Raw genomic sequence first — 19,174 nt, forward strand, 5'->3', positions numbered from 1 at the left:
TCCTAGCTTCCCATGCAGCAACAAGGGAGTGGCCATATGGTTCAGTTATAGCCAAAGAGATAATAAGATAAGTCTGCTGGAGTTTCTGGAAAAGATGCTGCTGCGTGACAAAAAGGATGGACACAAAAGAGGCATTTGTTTCCTGGCATCGCTCCTTTTCCCTTTGTCTTGCCTACCTTTGATGTGTGTGTGATATCTGGAGCTAGGGCAACCATATTGTGACCACAAGGCCACAAGCATGAGGATGAAATCAATACCCTGAAGATGGCAGAGGCTGAGCCCTTGGTGACCTGTTCTGGAACTGCTTGCCTCCAGCTTTTAAAAGTAAAGATAATTTAGTTCGATTTTTCTGTCACTCATTGCTAAATAGACCGTGTCTCACAAAAACACATATCCCGAGTAGGGTTCCAGTATATATGGATCAAAAGTGCCTATAACAGGGGAGCACTGTGAATATCCTCTCTTTATACACCCGCATCTATAACATGCCAGTCAACCAGCTGGACGAAAGAGACTGCAAAGGGCTGGGTAAGTAAAATCAGCATCCGTGAGAGACACTCAGGGCCACCTGACCACTGGAAGCTATAAACAGGGAGGCAGAGGCAACCCTCACATGTATAGTAATAGGCAAAGAGGGCACCAGGACAGACACCCAGGCAACAGTAATGCAGCAAACACTGACCAATGGTTATATTTCTAGTTTATTCCTTTTCTCTTTAGTTGTCTCCTTTCAAAATTAATCTTCAAAATTTACCTCATTTTATTCTTCCATTTGGAGAAAGATATCTTTTTTGGCACTAAAAAGGCTTTCGTGGAATGTTTCAGAAACATCCATTAGCATATATCTTTTTAAAAATGTTACGTGATGACTAGAAAACCCTGGACAGTTGTTCCCAAGGGGCTGGGGGGTGACAGGGGTAGTTCTGGCAAAGTTCTATTTGATAGGGGTTACATGGATGCTGGCTTTATAAGAATTCATTAAGCTACGTATTTGTTTCTTGGGGGTTTCTGTTTAATGTATAATAAATATTTTTTTTAAATACTCAAAAAAATTAAAAAAAAAAAAAAGATTCTCTGAATGCCTGCTTTATCTCTTAAACATGCTTGCTAATGGAGACTCTAGTGGTGTTGGGGCATTTTGCCAAGTGGAGCCAGCAGTTCAAGGGTGAGGCAGGGGTGGGGGAAGTGAGCTATGCAGGAGCCCGGATTTTACAACCAATGGAGGGACAGCCCAGGATAGGCTGTGGAGTCAGAGGACCCTGCAACCATGGGAAGCTGGCAGAAGGCACAAGCTGCAGGCTTGTTGGGGGTGGCAGGGCAGATGGATTTGCTTTTCAGCTGCAACATAAAACCTGAAAAGCCTTCCTTCTCAATAAATGAACGGATATAGACATTTAGGCCCCACAGGACATGGGTTCTCTTTATCAGAGAAGGGCTTTTCTTTCCAGGAATGTGAACTGGAATGGACTTCCAACAAGAGTCACTAATCTTTGAGCATGGGGCAAGGGGCGTGAGAAAGATAGCTGGTGGGAAGAACTGATGTCCTGAGATGGAACTGAGATTTATCACCTTCCTCAAACAATATGCTTATATTTTCAGTATGCTTATTTTTTCATGAAGAATTCTAATTCATCTGTGCATATATAGAGAGACTCAATGTATCTTTCCCCTTAGTTAGTCTTTTTATTTAAAAACAACGAGGCCAGAACAGGCAAATCCAGAGAGATAGAATGCAGGGCTGGGGTGGAGGAGAAGATGAGTGGAAAGTGACTGCTAATGGGGACAGGGTTTCCTTTTGGGGTGATGGAGATATTCTGGAGAGCAGTGATGGTTTGCACAACACTGTGAATGTATAAAATGCCTGAAGTACACTTAAAATTATCAAAATGGTGAATTGCACAATATACGTATTTTACTACAATTAAAAATAAGTCCTAGAGGGAGGGCCTATATATATATGGCTGATTCATGTTGATGTTTGGCAGAAATCAATACAATTCTGTAAAGCAATTATCCTTCAATTAAAAAATAAATAAATTGAAAAAAATAAGTGTGCAAAGATGTTTTAGTCTAGGGTGATGTGAGAGTCTTTGGGGTGGGTGTTTCCCCTCCAATAACTTAATTTAACTTTGTCCCAAGCATTAAATGCCAAAAGTCAAGCCTCTGGATTGACCAAGAGCAGGCCAGCTGCTGAAACTTACTGGAACATGAGGCGTTTGGCAGGAGCATGTGGCCGCTGAGGCAAAAGCACTTGTAGCTACCGTGTGTATTTACACATCTGTGTTGGCACGGCCGGGGTTTGAATCCACACTCAGTCACATCTGCAGGGGGCAGTCAGGAAATGGAGAAAGGTGAACTGAAGGAGGAAACACCCAGATGTGGAATGGGGTTGGCCTACCCTGGATGCCAGCTGTGGAGGTAGGTACAAATGGTGGTGACTCGCCTCTTCTCTGACCATCATTAAAGCGTTGGTGCAGGTGTGGAGCAAACTGAATCATCTTACACTGCTGAAGGGAATGCAAATATAGACACAACCACTCTGGAAAACTGTGTGGCAGCTAGATACAGACACTCGTGAGCCAGCCATTCCACTCCTGGGCAAATGTCCAACAGAAACATGGGTACATGCCCACCAGACTTCCCTGGTGGCTCAGTCAGTAAAGAATCCGCCTGCAATGCAGGAGACCCGGTTTCAATCCCTGGGTCAGGAAGATCTCCTGGAGAAGGAATGGCAGCCCACTCCAGTATTCTTGCCTGGAGAATCCCATGGACAGGGGAGGCTGGAGGGCTATCGCAAAGAGTTGGACACGACTGAGCAACTAAACCACCAAAAAGTCTCATGCTAAAATGATCACAGTAGCACTATTCTGAATTGCCTCAAACCAGGAAGAATCCAAATCTCTCCTCTGAAAAGCATGGATAAATGACTTGTACACTCACGCAATAGAAAACTGTACAGCAGTGAGGCTGAGCAAACCACAAGTACAAACAACTGTGGATGAAACTCACAAACATGATCCTGACTGGGAGAAGCTGGACACAAATGCACACACTGAAAACCAGGCATGAGTGAAAGAAACAAAACAATCCAGGCACAGTGACTCTGGTGTGAGAGACAAGGTACAGTCCCTTGTTGGGGGCTGGGGGCAAGTGATGGAGGGGAGCATGAGGGGTCTTCAGGGAGGCTAAGTTTCCATTTCTTGATCTGAATGCCAGCTACATGGGTGTTCTTGAGCATTCATGCAGTTGTACATTGTTGACAGGTGTACAATTTTGTGTTTCCTACTTGAATAAAAAGTTAAAACATAATCTAGATACTGCTGCCTTTAAAGCTCTTCCAGGTAGTCTGTGACAGATGCCAACAGCACTGTCTCCTTTCAATTATTATTTTGAGCGGCCTCATGATGGCCAAATGGCCTTGTCTCACACCTTTCCTGACGGAGCCCTGCTAGGCAGCTATTACTGGTGGTCAGGTCACAGGACAGTATTTAATCCCATATCAAGGTGCTCAGAGGACGCTGATACACAAAAAGGTTACAAAAATATGTATATAGATAACACATTTTTAAAATAAGCATAGGAAAAATTGCCTAGGGAAATTCCCTGGCATTCCAGTGGTTAAAACTCAGCATTTTCACAGCTGGGGTCTGCATTCTATCCCTGGTTGGGCAACTAAGATCCTGCAAGCAATGTGGCACAGGCAGGGGAAAAAAAAAAAAAACCTTGGGAGACCAGGCTCTACACGTTTATAATGGTTACCTCCTGGGAAGATTGAGAGGGGCTTTCTTCTCTGAGCTTTTCAGGGTTTAAAACATGAAACATTAAGAATGAAGTAGATTTTATTAAAATAAAAAGTGATACATAAGGAAAAAACTTGTAAAGCCATCATGGGTTTTGTCTTTGGGCACGTGGTGATGTGGGTGCCACATGTCATAACTCTCCCAAGGCAGATATAGAAAGGAGAAAAGAACCAAATTCCATGTAAGACCAAAATTCCGCACAGTAACAGGCAAAGGCCATTCTGGAAAACAAGTAAGTGGCTGCTTTCACCTCTGAGAAGAACCTTACATGGAGATTTTTCCAGCACATTAGCTGGACACTTGAACCCCCTTCTCCACTGCCACTCCCCTGTACACTACCATCTCCTGTATGGATCCTAACTGCTTCAAATGCATGAATCAAATAATGCTGGTTGGACATAACAGGAAAGCCAGGGATAGTCCATCACTTGGCGCTAAGTCAGAGGCGTCTCTTGCAAGAAGCATTTTGGGGAAAGACATCAGTTGGGTTGAAGCCTGTGGCCATCAGTGGATATACATGGACTTTGATCAGGTGGCCCTGGGGCAGGGAGGCTGTGGGGAAAAGCCAGACAGCCCCACATCTGAGCCACTGGACACTCCGTCAAAGTGAATACTTTGCCGGGACTTGAAAAGCAGCATGAAAAAACACCTTCTCCATTCCAACTCTCTTGAGAAGGTATCTTGGTACAGAATCCAAGACATATGGAAAAGCAGGTCTTCTGGTGGGAAAAGCTCTGCTAAGGGACATGGTTGAATTATTACTTCTGAGAGCATGGCTCCTGCTGCACTTCCCTCAAGCCTTCTGGACATGGTTCTAAGGAGCCCCTTGGCGGTGCTGGCCCCCGTCCTGGGGTCGGGACAGGAGAGCTAGAGTCTCCTCCCTGAGCCTGCAGGTCTGCCAGCACAGAGAAAGGCTATGTGAGCATGTGGCCTTGGCAATGAGCTGGGGGCTGGGGGACAGAGTGGGGCAGACCCCTGGCTTTCTCTGGAATTCTATTCACCCTTCTAGAACCCTGGCAGGGTTCTTTCCTAAGGGCAGCTGAACTGGATTTTCTGCTCTTTGCTTAACTGTGTTATAGAACTGGGGACCCTTTCTTAATTAGCACAGGTTTCTTGGTGCCTGGGCTCCTCCACACTGTGGACATCTGGGGCCAGATCACCCTTAGTGGGGGGCTGCCCTGTGCACTATAGATGTTCAGCTGGGCTCTACCCACCAGATGCCAGTAGTAACCCCTCCGAATGTCTCCAGGCACCGCCAGATAACCTCAGGGGTAAGACTTTCAGATTTATCAAATAAAAATACAGGATGCCCGGGTAAATGTTAATTTCAGAAAAATGACTAATATTTGTTCAGTGTACAAATGTCACATACAATATTTGCCACATACATACACTATAAAATGTTTGTTGTTTATGTGAAATTGCATTTGAAAATAAGATTTAAATCTAACTAGGGATATGTATCGAAGAAGGCAATGGCACCCCACTCCAGTACTCTTGCCTGGAAAATCCCATCGACAGAGGAGCCTGGTAGGCTGCAGTCCATGGGGTCGCTAAGAGTTGGACATGACTGAGCAACTTCACTTTCACTTTTCACTTTCATGCACTGGAGAAGTAAATGGCAATGCACTCCAGTGTTCTTGCCTGGAGAATCCTAGGGACGGGGGAGCCTGGTGGGCTGCCGTCTGTGGGGTCGCACAGAGTCAGACATGACTAAAGTGACTTAGCAGCAGTAACAGGGATATGTATTGTATCTGGCAAGTCTTCCTAGCGGACAAAACTGGCCACCTTAAGAACCACTTTTCTTAATATTATAACTGCTTTAATATATTTAGATAAACAGCTTATGACAAAAATCATAAATTGCCTTTTAAAATATATCAATTACAATAAAAATATGCATGCCGTTCAACCCAACAATTCCATTTTTAGATACTTACCCTATAAAAATACTCAAAGATGCAAGGATATGCATAGGATAATGACTGAGATAGCGCTATTTGTAGTGGCAAAACATTGGGGACAACTTCTATAATAGTGGTTAAAGTATTTTTATGTAAATGACACAAGCATTTGATCTAGAGACTAGGATACAGCCTTAAAGAGTATGAGACAGCTCTCTATGTGCTGACATGCAAAAATGCCCATGAGAAATATCCATATTTGTAACTATAACAAAAAATAAACTGCAGAGATGGAGGTCAAACTCTTAGCTATGGGTGGAGGATGGACTGTGGGTGTTCACACTCACTTTTTAATTTATATCCTCTTGTTTTGTTGGATTTTCTTAAATAAAATATATGCATTGCTTCCTCAGCTTAAAAAAACAATAAACATTATTGTTCAGAGGGAAAATAATGTTTTTCATCTGACATCCTAACAAAAGCATCAGAATGACTTTGATGTTTTTCTAGAAGAGATTGATTGAAAAATCTCATTCTGAAACCACTTTCGTTTGAAGATCAGAATTACATACTACAGAATCCTGAGTGCTATACTGTGTCCCAAACACCACTGCACTGCCTGAGTTGATTCTGAAAGCCCTGGGGTAGGTCTGTATCACCACCGTGGTCTATAGTACTGACCTTGGCTGCAGGTTTCCCCCGTGAATCTTGGAAAGCATCTACATTTGTTTTGGTCCCACACACTCACCACACTTGCATCCAGGTTCACACATAGCTGTCGAAAGAAAAGGTATTTTGACAATTAAAGAATAGGAGCCAATAGGTATATGAGAAGATGTTCAACATGGCTAATGATCAGAGAAAGGCAAATCAAAACTACAATGAGATATCATCTCACACCAGGCAGAATGGCCACCATCAAAAAGTCTACAAATAATAAATGCTGGAAAGAGTATATACTAAAGGGAACCCTCCTACACTGTGGGTGGGAATGTAAATTGGTGCAGCCACTAGAGAGAACAGTATGGAAGTTCCTCAAAAAAGCTAAAATAGAGTTGCAATCCCACTATTGGGCATTTATCTGAACAAAAGTTTAATTTGGAAGGATACATACAGGCACTATCAACAATGGCCAAGACATGGAAATAACCAAAATATCCACTGAAAGGTAAAAGGTGAAAAAGACATGATAGATATATACAATGGACTATTACTCAGCCATGAAAAAGAATACAATAATACCATTTGTAGCAACATGGATGGACCTAGAGAGATTATCATACTAATTAAAGTAAGTCAGGAAGAGAAAGACAAACACCTTATGATGCCACTTACATGTGGAATCTGAAATATGAGACATATAAACTTATCTGCAAAACAGAAATGGATTCACACACATAGACAACAGACTTGTGGTTGCCAGCGGTAAGGGAGGATGAGAGAGGGCAGGACTGGGTGTTTGGGAGTAGCAGCTGCAAGCTAGTATATATAGGATGAATAAACAATAAGGTCCTACAGTAGAGCACAGGGAACTATATTCAATATTCTGTGATAAACCATAATAGAAAAGAATATTAAAAAGGAATACAAATATATATATAACTGAATCACTTTGCTGTGGAGCAGAAATCAACACAACATTGTAAGTCAACTATATTTCAATAAACAAAAAGAACAGTCAGCCCAGTGAAATGCACACGTGTTGAACTTAGCCGCATTCTGTGTGGCAGAGAAATCCATGGTGATATACAATACAGAGGGTGATCTGCTTCCTCTCCAGTTTATGTTCACCTTGAAAATACTGAGTAGTGCTTCGCTTCTGAATTACATCAGTTCAGTTCAGTACAGTTCAGTCACTCAGTTATGTCTGACTCTTTGCGACCCCATGAAGCGCAGCACGCCAGGCCTCCCTGTCCATCACCAACCCCCAGAGTTCACTCAGACTCACGTCCATCGAGTCAGTGATGCCATCCAGCCATCTCATCCTCTGTCATCCCCTTCTCCTCCTGCCCCGAATTCCTCCCAGGATCAGAGTCTTTTCCAATGAGTCAACTCTTCTCATGAGGTGGCCAAAGTACTGGAGTTTCAGCTTTAGCATCATTTCTTCCAAAGAAATCCCAGGGCTGATCTCCTTCAGAATGGACTGGTTGGATCTCCTTGCAGTCCAAGGGACTCTCAAGAGCCTTTTCCAAAACCACAGTTCAAAAGCATCAATTCTTTGGCACTCAGCCTTCCTCACAGTCCAACTCTCACATCCATACATGACCACAGGAAAAACCATAGCCTTGACTAGACGGACCTTCGTTGGCAAAGTAATGTCTCTGCTTTTGAATATGCTATCTAGCTTGCTCATAACTTTGCTTCCAAGGAGTAAGCATCTTTTAATTTCATGGCTGCAGTCACCATCTGCAGTAATTTTGGAGCCCCAAAAAATAGTCTGACACTGTTTCCACTGTTTCCCCATCTATTTCCCTTGAAGTGATGGAACCGGATGCCATGATCTTCGTTTTCTGAATGTTGAGCTTTAAGGCAACATTTTCACTCTCCACTTTCACTTTTATCAAAGGCTTTTGAGTTCCTCTTCACTTTCTGCCATAAGGGTGGTGTCATCTGCATATCTGAGGTTATTGATATTTCTCCTGGCAATCTTGATTCCAGCTTGTGCCTCTTCCAGTCCAGCGTTTCTCATGATGTATTCTGCATATAAGTTAAATAAGCAGGGTGACAATATACAGCCTTGACGTACTCCTTTTCCTATTTGGAACCAGTCTGTTCCATGTCCAGTTCTAACTGTTGCTTCCTGACCTGCATACAGATTTCTTAAGAGGCAGATCAGGTGGTCTGGTATTCCCATCACTTTCAGTATTTTCCACAGTTTATTGTGATCCACATAGTCAAAGGTTTTGGCATAGTCAATAAAGCAGAAATAGATGTTTTTCTGGAACTCTATTGCTTTTTCCATAATCCAGCAGATGTTGGCAATTCGATCTCTGGTTCCTCTGCCTTTTCTAAAACCAGCTTGAACATCTGGAAGTTCACAGTTCACATATTGCTGAAGCCTGGCTTGGAGAATTTTGAGCATTACTTTACTAGTGTGTGAGATGAGTGCAATTGTGCAGTAGTTTGAGCATTCTTTGGCATTGCCTTTCTTTGGGATTGGAATGAAAACGGTCATTTTCCAGTCCTGTGGCCACAGCTGAGTTTTCCAAATTTGCTGGCATATTGAGTGCAGCACTTTCACAGCATCATCTTTCGGGATTTGAAATAGCTCAACTGGAATTCCATCACCTCCACTAGCTTTGTTCATAGTGCTGCTTTCTAAGGCCCACTTGACTTCACATAGCAGGATGTCTGGCTCTAGGTGAGTGATCACACCATCGTGATTATCTTGGTCGTGAAGATCTTTTTTGTACAGTTCTTCTGTGTATTCTTGCCACCTCTTAATATCTTCTGCTTCTGTTAGGTCCATACCATTTCTGTCCTTTATTGAGTCCATCTTTGCATGAAATGTTCCCTTGGTATCTCTAATTTTCTTGAAGAGATCTCTAGTCTTTCCCATTTTGTTGTTTTCCTCTATTTCTTTACATTGATCACCGAGGAAGGCTTTCTTATCTCTTCTTGATATTCTTTGGAACTCTGCATTCAGATGCTTATGTCTTTCCTTTTCTCCTTTGCTTTTCAATTCTCTTCTTTTCACAGCTATTTGTAAGGCCTCCCCAGACAGCCATTTTGTTTTTCTGCATTTCTTTTCCATGGGGATGGTCTTGATCCCTGTCTCCTGTACAATGTCATGAACCTCATTCCATAGTTCTTCAGGCACTCTATTTATCAGATCTAGTCCCTTAAAACTATTTCTCACTTCCACTGTATAATCATAAGGGATTTGATTTAGGTCATACCTGAATGGTCTAGTGGTTTTCCCTACTTTCTTCAATTTAAGTCTGAATTTGGTAATACGGAGTTCATGGTCTGAGCCACAGTCAGCTCCTGGTCTTGTTTTTGTTGACTGTATAGAGTTTCTCCATCTTTGGCTGCAAAGAATATAATCAATCTGATTTCAGTGTTGACCATCTGGTGATGTCCGTGTGTAAAGTCTTCTCTTGTGTTGTTGGAAAAGGGTGTTTGCTATGACCAGTGCATTTCCTTGGCAAAACTCTACTAGTCTTTGCCCTGCTTCATTCCGTATTCCAAGGCCAAATTTGCCTGTTACTCCAGGTGTTTCTTGACTTCCTACTTTTGCATTCCAGTCGCCTATAATGAAAAGGACATCTTTTGTGGGTGTTAGTTCTAAAAGGTCTTGTAGGTTTTCAAAGAACCGTTCAACTTCAGCTTCTTCAGCATTACTGGTTGGGGCATAGACTTGCATTACTGTGATACTGAATGGTTTGCCTTGGAAACGAATAGAGATCATTCTGTCGTTTTTGAGATTGCATCCAAGTACTGCATTTCGGACTCTTTTGTTGACCATGATGGCCACTCCATTTCTTCTGAGGGATTCCTGCCCGCAGTAGTAGACATAATGGTCATCTGAGTTAAATTCACCCATTCCAGTCCATTTCAGTTCGCTGATTCCTAGAATGTCAACATTCACTCTTGCCATCTCTTGTTTGATCACTTCCAGTTTGCCTTGATTCATGGACCTGACGTTCCAGGTTCCTATGCAATATTGCTCTTTACAGCATCGGACCTTGCTTCTATTACCAGTCACATCCACAGCTGGGTATTGTTTTTGCTTTGGCTCCATCCCTTCATTCTTGCTGGAGTTATTTCTCCACTGATCTCCAGTAGCATATTGGGCACCTACTGACCTGGGGAGTTTCTCTTTCAGTATCCCATCATTTTGCCTTTTCATACTGTTCATGGGGTTCTCAAGGCAAGAATACTGAAGTGGTTTGCCATTCCCTTCTCCAGTGGACCACATTCTGTCAGATCTCTCCACCATGACCTGCCCGTCTTAGGTTGCCCCACGGGCATGGCTTAGTTTAATTGAGTTAGACAAGGCTGTGGTCATAGTGTGATTAGATTGACTAGTTTTCTGTGAGTATGGTTTCAGTGTGTCTGCTCTCTGATGCCCTCTTGCAACACCTACCTTCTTACTTGGGTTTGTCTTACCTTGGATGTGGGGTATCTCTTCATGGCTGCTCACTGGCCCCCATCTCCTCACCCCTTCACCCCACAAGTACAAGTTGACCATAACTTTGCCTAGCACTGCCACACCTCCAATGGCATTCAAAGGAAAAAAAGCCTCCTACATCACAATTAGCCACTTTTCTATGTAAATACAAAAGATTTAACAAATGGAATATGATTTGTGAGCTGGAAGAAACTCCATAGTTATACTGGGCCAAGGTCCTTATCCCCCTTTCTACTGTTTTTTTTTTTTTTTTTTTTCCTCTTCTGTATTATTTCCCCATTTCTCTCTTCAATGATCAAAATTTTTACATTCTGTGCATTATCAGCCAAAATGAACAAAGCACAGGTTGGAGGCAGGAAGGTCCTGAGGATGGGAACCACAAATATGATGGTGATGGCGATAGTGGTGGTCATGGAGGCATGCCAAAGGCAGGATTTGGTTTTCTGTTTTATCCACTTCTGTATCCAGACACCTGACACAAACTAGGAACTCAATAAATATTTGTTGGATGACTGAAGTGGCAGGAGAAACAAGGATGGGATGGGTAACAGATTGGATTAGGCAAGAAATCGTAGTCAAAGATGGTGGAAAGTTTGAGTCTGGCTCATAGGGAGGAGACAGGGAGAAAACGCTGTGGATAGGAAGAAAGGAAAATGGGAGAGCCCAAAGACATGAATGGGAATGAGAGAAAAAGCAATGAATGAGAGAGAAACTAGGCAGGTAGTGAATCATGGACTCTCACATTTTCTGGATCTACTAGGAGTCCCAGAAACAGCCAGCATATGAAAGGGTGACTCAGCAATTGCCAGAAATGCTTGCTTACTTCTCTGCACATTGATTCTCTGGCTCATAGAAGGTCCACCCCTAGGCAAGCCTGTTCCTAAAGACTCCACCATGTTCCCATTTGACACACCCCTACCTTTGCTAACGTCACCATTCATCTCCCAGCTACCTGGACTCAAAATCTCAGCTGTCTCTATTTTTTCTTGTTCCCCAAACAATCATCCAGAGTATCCTACCCCTCTATCCCTGTTTCTACCACCAATTTCCTCGATTTTGGTTTGGCCAAAAAAGTCTGTTTGGGTTTCTCTACAGTTGCTTACAGAAAAACCCAAACAAACATTTTTGCCCAAGCCAATATTTATCGAGCTGCTGGGAATCACTTTGCCCATAGATGTCTGGGAGATTTGTCACATGCCTCTCTCTCTTCACTTTCCTCACATCAGTCTGTGACCAGGGCTTGGCTGACGCACAGGTCTAACAGCCTAGCCCCTGGTTTCTGGGCAGGACAAATGCTGTGGTGCAATTAACACTCCAGAGCTCCCTGTGGGATCAGGATGAAGCCAAACTTCTCTTCTCTTGAAGTCACATCCTTGCCTAGCTTCTTCCCTAGCTCCCTAACTCCCTTACTGATTTCTCCTAAGTGCCTCTCAACAGGATATTTGTGCAAGAATCAACTTCTCAGTTACCGTTCCTAAAATACTGATGTCCGATGTGACATTAAAGGGATATTCCAGAAGTATAGCTCTGATTATGCCATGCATTGCCTCAGTTCAGTTCAGTTCAGTTCAGTTCAGTGGCTCAGTTGTGGTTGACTCTGCGACTCCATGGACTGCAGCACACCAGGTTTCCCTGTCCATAACCAACTCCCAGAGCTTACTCAAACTCATGTCCATCGAGTTGGTGATGTCATCCAACCATCTCATCCTCTGTCAGTTCTTTGTATCAGGTGGCCAAAGTACTGGAGTTTCAGCTTCATCGTCAGTCCTTCCAATGAATATTCAGGACCGATTTCATTGCCTAGAAGTCATCAAATAATCTCTGTTGGGTCCTGAATCCAGGACAGGGGTCATAACCATGATGTGGCCTCTGCCTTTTTTTAGTCTTACTCTGTTCCCTGAACCCAGGCAACGATGAGGTCAAACCAGACTGCCTGCTCTTCTCTGAGCTACTCTGCACTTTTTATTGCTTCTCTATTGTTACCCCACCCTGCGGCACCCCTCCCCGCCACTCCAATGGTTAATATCCTAACAATCCTTCAAGGAATACCTTGTAGGGCCCCTCCTTCCAGAGGCTTGTACAGATTTCTCCAGCCACATGTGAACTTCTGCTCATCTCTGAGAACTCCACAGAACTCTGGCAGGCTTCTCCCACAAAACTGATATCTGCATCTTATTCAAGAACTAGCCAGATATTTCACTTCTATGTTTGACTTCTATCTACTATCTGATGCTAAGTGCTTTCAGAACAGGGATATAAATGCTCATCTTTGTTTCTCCACCTGCATGTAATAGTGTGAACATGTTAGACACTGAAATAGTTTTGAATGACAAACAGTAAGTGTAGAACTTTGAAAAGGGAAACATTTCAAGGCTCTAAGTAGATCGTAAGTGAGAGAAGGTATGGGAAAACACGCTTCCCACCAAAGTTCTTCTACTTTTGGAGGCAATCGAGATAGAATTGGATTTCCAGGGTCTATTTTGTTATGGTTATGTTCTTGGAGATGCAGCTTTAACTCTAAATGTTAGAAAAATAAACCTTTTTTTTAAGCCCCCAAGACTTCTGATTGCTCCCTGGAAAGTTATTTTCAATGTAGTCCAGACAGGAAAGCCCAGGATAAATGCCAAAGAGAAAAGAGGAGAAGTGGTGAATATTAATACCATTGCTGTTTGGAGGTCAGCACTCCAGAAAGACGTTTTTGATTTACGGTAACTTTGGATCTGTGATGGGAACAGCCAATTTATGGCATAGGGAAATTCCATTTATGTCTAAAATGGCCTGAGATTTAAGTGTGCTTTAGATAAAGGAAGCTCTCATTTAATTTCCCTGCAAACTCAAACTCCTCCATCTTTCTGGAGTGTTTATCCACTCTTTATCCACTCTTTCTGGCTCTTTCTCCCATATCTCACTAAGTGACCCATATCTGAAGGCTAAAGATATTGAGTGAAGCAGACCCTGCCCTGGGAACAGATTTAAGCAGGGCAGAGGCTGAGATCTAGAAAGCTCTGACATAGAGACAGGGCCTCTGAAGGACTGAGGGCTGATCAGTCAATGGAGGTGAAGGCTGGGGCAGACTGCACCCTCACAGGCTGGAGCCTGGCTCTGCCTGTTCAGGCAAGTTGGCATGCATTCCTGTCTCATCACCATGCACCCCACGGCTTAAAAATCAGAGGCCTGGTGATCAGGGACTAAGCAGCCTGTTACCTGGTGCTTCGAGGAGCGTATGACTTTACCATCAAGAAGGACCATGCCGACTGGATGTAATATGATACAGATCATAGATACAAAAATCATTGCCATTTACTGTGCCAACATTTGACGGAGGCAGAGGGTGGGCTGACCATCTCTTCGGCTTGCCAAACACGCAGTGGGAGCAGTGTGTTGGAATGCCCTTTAGCATCTGGCATTCAATTCTTTTCAGGCCTCTGGTATGAATATTGGCCACAAAAGTGGTGAGAATGTGATTGGCTATGTGCACCATGGTCAGACTGCTCTGATCTAATTATAAAATAGCCCCTCCGGAAAAGCAAAGATCACCGTCATTTATACACCAGAGACATGCAAGTTTTATGGCCGGAGGTCCTGAGGTTCCTGTGACTGTAAGAGAGATTCCAAATAAGATATCCTGTGTGGTTTTTAACCCTTTCCACCTGACTGACTTCAAAGAAAAATGTATCATGTTGTGTTTAGAAGGAGAAAAAAGCAACATTGAACTCCCTCATCACCTGCTGCTTTGACGGACAGAAGTCTGCAAGGGAGGAAATGGAGCCTGAGCAAGCTTATCTACCTTGCCCAAGGTCACCCACGGCAGTCTGGTTCTCAAGACAATGCCCTTGATCATGACCCACCTGACCAGTGTGAGTACCACCCTTTTCAACCGACAAAGTCCCAGGGCAATATTCTAACTTTCTTTTGCTAGGCAGGCAGTGATGACCTTCAAATATTTCTTCTACTATCTTCCCACTCTTCTCCTCATAAGGAAACTGCGACAGTGCAAGGTTTTACATAATATCAAACATGTGGGGGGATTCCCTGGTGGCTCAGATGGTAAAGCGTCTGCCCGCAATGCGGGAGGCCGGGGTTTGATCCCTGGGTCAGGAAGATCCCCTGGAGAAGTAAATGGCAACCCACTCCAGCACCCTGGCCTAGAAAATTCCATGGATGGAGGAGCCTGGTGGGCTACAGCCCATGGGGTCACAGAGTCGGAAACGACTGAGTGACTTCACTAAACATGTGGGAGCGAGATCAACGTCCGCCAATGTTTCATGGATTTCAGACATGATCAAGTTCTCCCCGCAGCTACAGTCTGCCCAGATTATTTTTTGAACCAGCTAAATCAAGGAGGAGGAGGTTGGGGCAGGGAAAAAGCAGAAAAAAGAATGTAGACTTATTATTCTTAAAAATCGCTAACATTCTTGGTCTTTATAGTTTATAATCCAATGTGATCTGTACCAGTGCCCAAAGTACTGCATGCACATGTCTGTTCACCCCCTTAACAGATTAAGGATTCAGGTTCTATACCACCTACTAGATATACAAAGCCCTGAGACCAGATTCCTGCCCTGAAAATATGTACCCCTGGTTAGTCAGCTATGAAGAATACAGATTTGATTCTTTTACACTGCAACTGTCTATTAGTATAGAAATTTACATGAAAAACAATGCAACACAAAACTCCGTGCTCATCCCTAGCCTCCCCAACTCTTTTCAAACTGTCAGAGGCCTCTCTCGGAGTTCCTAACACTGGTCTGAGAAATGATGTCAAAAGCAATTTAGGGAAACCTAGTTTGAAATGTACACAGCAGAATCATGCATACATGTGCATGCATCCCTTGAAACCATCTAGAAATAGGCACGATGAACTTGGAAAATGTGAATAACCAAACTACAAAGTAAATGGCTAACCTTCTTGTTTGTGACCAAAGCCTACTGATTGGGTGATTCATAATTAAAAAGTGGAATTCATTAGAAGTCGGTTGGAAAAATTATAATTAGAATGAGATATTTCTTGACCTGTTTTTGCCTAACTCAGTTTCCCTAGGTTAAAACAAAAACAGCCATACTGACTAAGAGAACAGCAGAGAGAATTGATGAAACAGGGCTCCTAAAACAAACACATCATATCCAGGGTGATGGTGTCAGCCATATTTTGAATGGGAAGAGATCTCACAAGCACTTAGACCTTGGGTGTCAGTTAGGACTATGTCCCTGCTCTGGGAAAGCCACTGGCAACCTGGTGACAGCTTATGGTGTCACAGAGAAAACCTGCAGGACCCAGGCCAACCACCTGAGCACTGGGTGGTCTGAGGTTTTACAAAAGTACCTTCACAGACTCCCTTGCTGCTCCTTCTCCAGCCATAGCAGCAGGCCAGTATGGTTCCATAGCGACAGACACCAGGCTGGAGCGACGATGCCGACAACTCGTGATCCCTTGGACTGTGGATAAAGAGCCACATGTTAGAACTGAGAAAACAGGAAGCACCACAGAGACTCTATGGACATGAGAGTTACCTGGTCAATTGCCACAAACCTGCTGGAAGTGCTAGATCGGACTTTGAAAACCTGAATTTCAGATTGCCAGCCTCTGCTATCATGCCTTGCAAGCCTTCACCAATAATTGTGCTAAGTCACTTCAGGCATGTTCCACTCTTTGCGACCCCATGGACTATAGCCCACCAGGCTCCTCTGTCCATGGGACTCTCCAGGGAATAATACTGGAGTGGGTTGCCATGCCTTTCTCCAGGTCCCCAATATTTAGCATCAGCCATTTCCTTCTTCCCCAGGGTTAAAAGAATTGGATTACAAGGGACTTCCCTGGGGGTTCAGTGGATAAGAATCCACCTGCCAGGGCAGGCGACAGAGGTTTAATCCCTGGTCTGAGAGGGTTCTACATGCTGTGGGGCAATTAAGCCCATGCGCCACAGCTAGTGAGCCCCTGCTCTGCAACAAGAGAAGCCAGTGCAATGAGAAGTCCATGCACCACCACTGGAGAGTAGCCCCCACTCTCTGCAACTAGGGAAAAGCCCGCACAGCAACGAAGACCCAGCGCAGCCATTAAATACAGAAATAAACAGAACTGGGTTACATATAATCTACGAAACTAGGACACATGAAAGTGGCCCAAATCATCTGCTTCTGAACCCTGGAGGGGGCCAGTTTTCAGATCTGCTCTGTCCAGGCACACTGGCTCCCCAGGTCTGTGTCCAGCCCGGTGTCCTGTGTGCTCACGTGACTCCCTGGCCCCCGTGGCTTGTCCCAGACAAGATCGCTGCCGGTCTGCCCCACTGGCCACCTGGGGGCCACCAAACACACTGGAATCTTGATACACTGCTGCTGCTAAGTCGCTTCAGTTGTGTCCAACTCTGTGCGATCCCATAGACCGCAGCCCACCAAGCTCCCCCGTCCCTGGGATTCTCCAGGCAAGAACACTGGAGTGGGTTGCCATTTCCTTCTCCAATGGATGAGTGAAAAAATAAAGTAAAGTCGCTCAGTCGTGTCCGACTCCTAGCGACCCCATGGACTGCAGCCCATCAGGCCCCTCCATCCATGGGATTTTCCAGGCAAGAGTACTGGAGTGGGGTGCCATCGCCTAGAGACAGTCAAAGCTGGAAAGACGCTGTAGAGAGCCTTCATGCAAGCCGTCTCCTGTTACAGATGAGGCAGCTCCAGCCCAAAGGAGCAGTCACAACCCAGCAGAGCCCTGTCAGCGGTTCCAGCCCAGGGCGCCCTCCTCCCTCCTGGAAACACAATTCACTCAACTCTTCATCTGTAGAGCAGAACTTGGCAGATGTTTTTCATAAAGGGCCAGATGGTAAATAGTTTATGCTCTGTGGGCCACGGGGTCTTTGTCCCAGTGCAAAAGCAGCCGCAAGCAACAGTAGATAGATGGCCATGGCCGTGTTCAGTACATATTTATGGACACTGAAACATTTGAATTTCATAAGCTTTCCACATGTCATGCAATAATATTCTTTTTTTGGTTTAGTTTTAGCCGTTTTTAAAGTAAAAGCCATTCTTAGCTCAAGAGCCACATAGAAACAGAGGGCTGCCTAGCCTTGGCCTGAGGGCTGCAGTTTGCTGACCTTGACCTAGAGGCCGGAAAGAGTGGGCCCCGACCCCAAGTACCAAGGCGGTAGCTCGCCGTGCATTCCATGATTGGACAGGGTTACCAGCAGATTCTGGAAGAAAAGGCTTCAGTTGTATATTTGGTGGGTTGGCTGGGGTTGTTTCCTCTTGCATAGTAAATACATGATGAAATGCATGCATATTAAACCCCTGGGCACGTCAACAGACAAGGAATGTACATTTGACCATGCGCTTGCTGCAGCTGTCACCACCAATTCCAGGACACACCTAACAGCACTTAGTCCCAATTCTCCCCTCCCTCCATTCCCTGCCAACCACAAATTTACATTGTGTCTCTAGATTTGCCTATTCCAGACATTTCACAGAACTGTAATCATATCTTCTATGATCTGTTTGTGTCTCACCTTTTTCATTTAGCAGGTGTTCAAGGTTCATGCATCTTGTGGCACATAAGAGTAGTTCTTATTTACTGATGCATAATATTCTATTGTATGAATAGACCACATTTATCCGTTTGTCAGTTGATGGACATTTGGGATGTCTCTACCTTTTGGCTCAAAAAAAAGAGCAACGGTGAGGAGATACCACTTGTCCAAGGTAAGGAGCAATGGCTGCACTTTGCAGGGGCAGCCGTGAAGAGATACCCCACGCCCAAGGTAAGAGAAACCCAAATAAGATGGTAGGTGTTGCAAGAGGGCATCAGAGGGCAGACACACTGAAACCATACTCACAGAAAACTAGTCAATCTAATCACACTAGGACCACAGCCTTGTCTAACTCAATGAAACTAAGCCATGCCCATGGGGCAACCCAATACGGGTGGGTCGTGGTGGAGAGATCTGACAGAATGTGGTCCACTGGAGAAGGGAATGGCAAACCACTTCAGTATTTTTGCCTTGAGAACCCCATGAACAGTATGAAAAGGCAAAATGATAGGATACTGAAAGAGAAATTCCCCAGGTCAGTAGGTGCCCAATATGCTACTGGAGATCAGTGGAGAAATAACTCCAGCAAGAATGAAGGGATGGAGCCAAAGCAAAAACAATACCCAGCTGTGGATGTGACTGGTAATAGAAGCAAGGTCCGATGCTGTAAAGAACAATATTGCATAGGAGCCTGGAATGTCAGGTCCATGAATCAAGGCAAATTGGAAGTGGCCAAACAAGAGATGACAAGAGTGAATGTCGACATTCTAGGAATCAGCGAACTGAAATGGACTGGAATGGGTGAATTTAACTCAGATGACCATT

The 19,174-nt window shown here is 44.2% G+C and overlaps 1 protein-coding gene across 1 annotated transcript in view; it reads right to left on the bottom strand.

The window, feature by feature from the left end:
- Window positions 1-16,432, bottom strand: part of EGFL6 (EGF like domain multiple 6) — a 41,834-nt gene extending 25,402 nt beyond the window's left edge. The window contains 5 exon segments of the mRNA XM_019955520.2: window positions 2,202-2,321; window positions 6,386-6,434; window positions 6,436-6,479; window positions 16,162-16,274; window positions 16,350-16,432. Coding sequence (XP_019811079.2) covers window positions 2,202-2,321; window positions 6,386-6,434; window positions 6,436-6,479; window positions 16,162-16,274; window positions 16,350-16,432 — 409 coding nt within the window.
- Window positions 16,433-19,174: the final 2,742 nt, after the last annotated feature.

This window comes from Bos indicus, chromosome X (assembly GCF_029378745.1).
Source record: "Bos indicus isolate NIAB-ARS_2022 breed Sahiwal x Tharparkar chromosome X, NIAB-ARS_B.indTharparkar_mat_pri_1.0, whole genome shotgun sequence".
Lineage (NCBI taxonomy): Eukaryota > Metazoa > Chordata > Mammalia > Artiodactyla > Bovidae > Bos > Bos indicus.